General features: G+C 31.0%; 1 protein-coding gene across 1 annotated transcript; it reads left to right on the forward strand.

Annotated features, from left to right (window-relative positions):
* The first annotated feature begins 4,638 nt into the window (after positions 1-4,638).
* On the forward strand, positions 4,639-6,525 carry LOC105774910 (ammonium transporter 1 member 1). The gene has a single exon (XM_012597479.2). It carries the CDS (start codon positions 4,948-4,950, stop codon positions 6,376-6,378), a length of 1,431 nt encoding a protein of 476 aa, XP_012452933.2. The 5' UTR covers positions 4,639-4,947; the 3' UTR covers positions 6,379-6,525.
* The last annotated feature ends 1,261 nt before the right edge of the window (positions 6,526-7,786 follow it).

The raw sequence follows: 7,786 nt of genomic DNA on the forward strand, positions 1-7,786 counted from the left end.
TAAACTCACCCCTTTTGTTTAAATATGCACAGGTAATTCCCAGATCTAGACGGATCGGTGCGGCGGAGGACTCGGCGGTGACCACAATTTTGGACTTTCATGGTTTTTAACCCATATTTACGATAATTGGTTTTATTTTTATTCTATTTTTACTGGCTAAGTTTTTGGGTTGTAATTGGACTTTCGGGCTTTAGTTTTGGGTTATAATTATCTTTACCTTATGGATTACAACTGCTAGTAGTAGGAAACCTCGATTTTTAAAAGAAACAAATGTTTTTCTTAAACGCACGATTGTTTAATCTGTTTTAAAAGATTCCGCAAACGAATAACGTTTTGAAACTATCGATTAAATGGGCAACACAATTTTGGAACTAATAAGATATTAAGATAAGGAATTCAATGGAAATGGTTTAACACGACGACACGGTTTTCAAACACCCTATCATGTGACATCGCTAGATCCGACCATAACGTTTGGGCCGAGTTTGGGGTGTTACAAAATTAATGTGAAATTTATAATTCCACTAAGTCAACAAAATAAACATAATTTCCAAACAATTATATAAAATATTCGCTTCAGGGAATATGCCAAAATTTACAAATATCCAAAAAAAACTATTATATTTATTGCAGACATTCATTTCAAGGAATGTGCAAAAAGTAATTCAAACAATAATGTACGCATATATCATATTTCTTACCAATAGGATTATAAAGATATCATCTGCTTCAAGGAATGATAAATTAATATAAATCATTGAAAATTTTGTACTAAGAATAAACATTTGGCGATATTTTGAATCATCCATCTTCTTCTTATCTATTTGCCAATAATGACAATAGGTAATTATCATGTATTGCTACATTCATTTCGGGAATGGAATAAAATTAGTGGAACAGATAACTCGTTATTTTGTTTAGCCATAAAGAGATATGAGATCAATTCAAAATACTTTTAAAGCCCTTTTAACAAGAATTTTGCATAATCAATTAACTACCAAGAATAACTGGCTAAGTCATGTACGAAACAAGCATAAATTAAATATATCAATAAAAGTCACATTTCAAACATAAAAATATGACATAATAAAAAGCTAGTAATTTTTCTTTCATAACCATCATCATAAACATGCTTGAAATTTAATTCAAAATCCAACCATTCATACTCATAGAACTTTTCATTTATAGTTGCTAATGTCATTTCTCTAAATAATTAACAAATGGAATAATATAAAAGTATGAACTACTACCTTTAACTATTCTTTGAACTAAATCAAATATGAATAACCATAAAATTCATTGGTCTATTAACACAAATTTGCATATTAGATATGTTTTAATCGGATATATTATTTAATTATAAAACCTACTATAGCAACATAAATAAATCAACTAACATTCATTTTCATGAACAAATGATATGCATAAAACAATATGTAACTCATGTAATCAAAATTAAAAAGAAGACAATCTCAAATATTTAAATCATATATCAAGTTGATTTAATATTTAAAGATGTGCTTTTTTTTTCTGCGTTGAGTCTTGACTTTTCATACATAAGTTTGAGAGTGAATTTATTTTGTGTTCAACAGGTACATAACCAATGACTTTTCATACATAAGTTTTCTCTCTTGCAAGTTCTCATTAGTAATATTTTTCCACATAATCTGAATTGAGAACTTATTCTGAATACTATAGAGTTATACTCACAGTTTTAAAAAAACTTGCAACTTCATGTGCATTCAATCATAACGAGCTTTATATAGAATTATCATATTCTATTGCTCATAAGTAGATATTTCATAGTCAAATATTTTGCTTTCAACCCCTTAAAGGGATGATGACAAAAGAATATCTCAAAGTTAGTAACAATCAATTCAATTTAATAACAAGAGTAATCAATAATCTCCTTTTCTTTTTCATCTTTTAAAATAGATATTTATAGCAATAGTGATTCATATGAAATATAATCTTTTATTCATTCATAATCTTAATATCATATCCATTATAATGGATATCTTTTAAAACTAATGCATTAACCATCACAAATTTTATGCTTTTTAGATATTAATATATTAGCAATTCGGAGCTTTCAACTAATTTTGTACTATGAAATATTAGAATAATATTTGTTTGTTTCGATATCAAATAAGATAAATATTTTCTATTTGTAATGATAGAATTCATTACTACATTCTCATATCATTCCTCAAAGAATATTAATGAAACATAATATCTGGGCATACACCACATATGTGGCTAATAATCTTTCATATCACATTGATAACATAGGTTATCTTTACCCTTTGAAGAGTTATCTTGAGAACTCTCATTGTTATCTTATTTTTATTATGTTTTTACTTTTAGTGATTCATGATTATATCTTTTATTTTCTTTATGTTTGCATTCACTACAAGGAATGCAACAAATCTGTAGGACAAACTTCTAAACGCTTCCATTGATTCTTTATTTCATAATCACCATCGCAAAATATACGTGGATTTCAAATAAAATCTATCTATCATAATTAGTCGCCAATTATAATAAACATGATATAATAAATAAATCATAGTTAAATATACGAGATTCTTTAACATCATTGTTATCACCACGGCTATTATCACGAGCACTATTACAAGTAGTAAAACAACTTTATTTTCATAATAACATTTATAATCTAATAATAATAAAATCATATAATTAACAAAATCAAAGTTTTCTTGTAAAATGCTTGAAAGTTATCCAATACACATTGTACCAAATTTCAATACCACATATATGTTATAAAATCTTACATTGCTCTAATCAAATATTTATAAATTCAATTTAAAAGATATAATACAATAATTTCAAGCATATTTAATAACAATAATTTAATTATAAAAATTTTAATCATCCAAATATCATACATACTATAATTTAATAAAAGAATCTTAGTTTAAAAGAAATATTAAAATAATAATTTTTTTTCATAAAATAATTTTACCAAAAATCAATCAATAAAGGAGAAAAACATACCACGTAAGGATTATATAAAATTTTTTTGCATAAAAAGGCATAAAAAAATTTAGAGATTTATGTGTACTTGAGTGGTTAAAGGCTGTAATGATTACCTATAGTGTGCAGACTTCAATTGAAATAGAGCAACTCTAGGAGGCAATCGGCAACAGTAAATTTTAGGATATTTTTGTGACTTATGGAGAAAAACAATTAAAAGATAATCGTGCTAATAATGTGTTATAAAATAAAAGACAGGAGAATAAAGAATAAAGAGAATGAGAGAGCAAAAAAGAGAGCATATTTTATTGATCAATCAGAATATTTACAATACTTCTCCAAAGTCTCTATTTATAGGCATAAGAAGTATAAATGAGTAAAGATCCACTTCTAATCACTATTAGAATTTAAAGTACATCAAAACTTATCTTTATCTTGATGGACATCTACTTAATAAGATATTCATAATGAAACTTTAAAATTTACACAATTCTTATTACTAAAGATTCAATGGAATATAATTTTACTTTGAAAAATGTATACTATGAAATAGAAAACAATTTAAAATGGAAAAAAAATCTACTGCCTAGAAACTAATTTTTTTAAATTGATTGCACAAAAATAAAAATATTAACTTCAGGAAGAAAACAAAATGATTAAAAATTGTAAAACAAGAAAAGATGTTTATTTATAATTTTAAAAGTGAATTATTTTAATAAATTTAATTAAGGTTAAATTAAGTTGGAGAAAATAGTAGATATAGATAAGTGTATAATAATACTTTGTTATATTTAAAATTTAATGACGTGACACTATTTTATTGGTGTCTAAAAAGTATATATAAATTATTCCTTAAAATTTATACTTCATTCACCATTATTTAAATTTAATATAACTTAACTAATTTTTAACTTTTACGACATGTTCAAAAAAAGACATTTTAATTTTCAGAGAATATTAAAAATTAACAAACACACATTTTTTACATCATATTTCTACCCCTCTTTTCAAAAACATTTTTTAAATGGCAACAAATCAAATTCAAGATTTGGCTAATCTGGTTTGAGGTTAAAACAAGAGAAGGAAGATGGTACTTACAGTACTTTTAATTTCGTGCACTCCCAAATGACAAAAGAAAAACTTAGTGGCTGAACGTGAGCCATAAAAAAACTTTAAACCTTTCGTTCTAATGACAGGAAAGAGTTTTTGTACCGAATTATGAAAGTATTTGCCTCACTCTAGGAAGCACGGACACGGCTCATCTCTCCTCGTACCGGTGTCGTACGTGTCCCCGATACGGACACTTATCGGACACGCCTAGATACGTACGGGACATGCTAGAATATGTCAAAAAATAATTCGGACACGGTCCTAACACGGTGACGATGGATAGAGGCGTCAGATTGAAAAACCCCAGTTGAGAGTGAAAGGAGAAGCAGAGTTTCTCCAGAGTTTTGGGCTATTTGTAAATTGATTTAAAATATTGGGTTGGATATTAAGTATTTTAACATGAAAAAAATATATAAAAATATTTTTTATTGTCATTTCTTGCCTATTCGTGTCTTCATTTTTTAAAAATTATCGTGTCATATCTGTATTGCGTGTCCATGTCCGTGTTTCATAGGTTACCTCACCATGTTCTTCCCCAAAAATGAAAATGAAAAAGTTCTTACAAGAGTGAATTTATATCCATGCCGATGTGCAAGTCAAATGGTAATTATAAACCGAAACAATCTAGAGTTCAGACATATTTTCCAAATGCTTGAAAGTTCAGACTGATAAATGTAAAGATCCAACCCAGTCAATTGGGATAATATATTATAATGATAATGGATACCCTATTAACATCCATTGTGCTTAATTGTTCCTCAAGTTCATGATTGAGTATTTGAGTGGGTATTGCTGCCCATATTAACCATAAACATGAATTTCTCTATACCATTTTAGGCGATGGGAACTTGTTCAGCGGACCTAGCTGCGCTCCTAGGCCCCAACGCCACCGCCATTGCGGCAGCTGACTACATATGCAACAAGTTCAGTGACGCTTCCTTTGCCGTTGACAACACTTACCTTCTCTTCTCAGCCTACCTTAACTTCTTCATGCAACTTGGCTTCGCCATGCTTTGCGCTGGCTCAGTCCGTTCCAAAAACGCCATCAGCGTCATGCTCACTAACGTCCTCGACGCTGCCATCGCTGGCCTCTTCTATTACCTTTTCGGGTTTGCTTTTGCCTTTGGTTCCCCTTCCAATGGCGGTTTCATTGGTCGCCACAATTTTGGCTTAGAATCCATTCCTTCATCTTCCTTTGATTATAGCAATTTCCTTTATCATTGGGCTTTTGCTGTTTCAGCTGCCGGGATTGCTAGTGGCTCCATGGCTGAAAGAACCCAATTCGTTGCTTATCTTATCTATTCATCTTTTTTAACCGGTTTTGTTTACCCTGTTGTTTCTCATTGGTTTTGGGCGACTGATGGTTGGGCCACTGCTTTTCGAGTAGATAATGGCTTCCTCTTTGGTAGTGGGGTTATTGACTTTGCCGGTTCGGGGGTTGTTCATATGGTTGGTGGTGTAGCCGGTTTATGGGGTGCACTTATTGAAGGACCAAGGATAGGCCGCTTCGACTCTTCGGGCAGGTCAGTTGCCTTGCGTGATCATAATGCAACCCTTGTTGTTCTTGGAACTTTCATACTTTGGTTCGGTTGGTATGGGTTCAACCCCGGTTCATTTAACAAAATCTCCGGTTTTTACACATCTGGAAACCATTATGGGCAGTGGAGTGCGGTGGGGAGAACAGCGGTGACCACCACTCTAGCCGGATGCACGTCGGCGTTGACTACCCTTTTTGGGAAATGGATTTTGACAAGTCGTTGGGATGTGACCGATTTTTGCAGTGGTTTACTTGGTGGCTTTGCTGCTATCACAGCAGGCTGCTCTGTTGTTGAACCCTGGGCTGCCATTATCTGTGGCTTTGTGGCTGCTTTGGTGTTGATCAGTTGCAACAAGTTGGCCGAGAAAGTGAAGTACGATGATCCATTAGGAGCGGCTCAATTGCATGGTGGATGTGGGGCTTGGGGGGTTATTTTTACAGCTTTGTTTGCTTCGGAAAAGTATGTGAGGGAAGTCTACCCCAGCAGGCCGGTTCGATATGGGTTGTTTATGGGAGGTGGAGGGAGGCTGTTGGCTGCTCATATTATCCAGATTTTGGTCATTGTTGGGTGGGTGAGTGCTACAATGGGGACCCTGTTTTATTTCCTTCATAAATTTGGGCATCTGAGGGTTTCAGCTGACGATGAAATGGCCGACATGGACTTGACAAGGCAGGGGCGACTTGCTTATGTTGACCATGATGAAGATGAATCACAAAAACAGGGATTCAAATGAAGAAATTTGTTGGAACAAAAATGTGAAGAAAATTGAAAGCCTACAGTAAATAATATATTCAGTAAAAATAATAACATATATATTGAAAAAAATAAATCAAACTAAAAAAACATTAGGGTGCAGTGTGCAGCAGCACTTCATTCTTAATGAGCAGTCAGGTGCACGTTACTGCCTATATTTTCTTTAAGCAACATTTCAATTGGAGTTGAATGTCTTCTCAGAATAAGAATACGATAACTCCTTAAAAACAAATACGCAAACCAACAAACTATACTTTATATTGAGTGATGGATATGGGGGCGCAGATCTAGTGGGTTGAAATTTTGAGATTTTTAAATTTTATATATAAATTATTATATATTTTAAATTTGGTGTTTATATTGTATAACATTTATCTCTTAGTCAAATTGTATTTTATATAATTCATCATCTTAAACCATAAGGTTATACTTTATACTAACAAAGTAATTTTCAATTGTAATTATATAACTTTAATAATAATAAAATATTAATGTATGATGGGCCTTGAAAGATTAAATTTAGAGGCCCAATATGGACTTTAAAAGGGCTTTTCAGAATTAATTGATTTAGCCTATACCTATACATTATTAGTATAAATCTCCAGTGAATAAAATTTCGAACACATGAACGAAACTCAAACAGAAAAAGAAGAAATAGGACAAGGCTCCAAGGTGCGTATCAAGTCACTATCTTTAAGGTTATATTCGTCCCTACCTATTTTTGGTATGCAAATGAGTTCCAAGTAAATTGACCTCGAGGATACAATGAAGCCAATGGCTATTTGTGTTTTGCACTGACGAGAATAGCCCACTACACACTGAGCAATGTATGACAAAAAACTCAATTTCTATAAAGGATTTCTGCAATAATACTTTATAAAATAATCTAATAATATTAGAAAATGAAGGAAGGAAAGAAATAATATTAGAATTTGTTGGTGTGTTTTCCAAATGAAATCTCATTCCTATTTATAGGAATTTTTATGTCTCTTCATAGAGACATATTTCATCAATAGGTGTCTTTCTGAATAATAATGTCTTTAAAATAAACACATAATTATTCATTTAATATTATAACTATTCAAATAATATTATTTAAATAGTTATAATTCTTTTTCAAAAATCAAATAATATAACTTTTGATTAATTAAACTTATTCATTTATAGTTATTGGAACACTATAAATATTTAAAAATGTTCCAACATACATATTAGGTTAGTGACTTTATTATATGTTGATTTGTGTCTCTTGCTAAGGAATTAACTTCCTCTGATAAGGTGCCGACATTGTCGAGAGAAAAAGAAAGGAGTTCGATGTCGAGATTGAGAGCATAGAGTAAAAAAATACAGATTATATTTCTCTCGACTCCTTACACAAAAGACCTCTT

Source organism: Gossypium raimondii, chromosome 10, assembly GCF_025698545.1.
Source record: "Gossypium raimondii isolate GPD5lz chromosome 10, ASM2569854v1, whole genome shotgun sequence".
In the NCBI taxonomy this organism is placed as follows: Eukaryota; Viridiplantae; Streptophyta; class Magnoliopsida; order Malvales; family Malvaceae; genus Gossypium; species Gossypium raimondii.

Coding starts and splice junctions, on each gene's coding strand:
- LOC105774910 (XM_012597479.2), top strand. CDS start 4,948: ATGGGAACTTGTTCAGCGGACCTAGCTGCGCTCCTAGGCCCCAACGCC.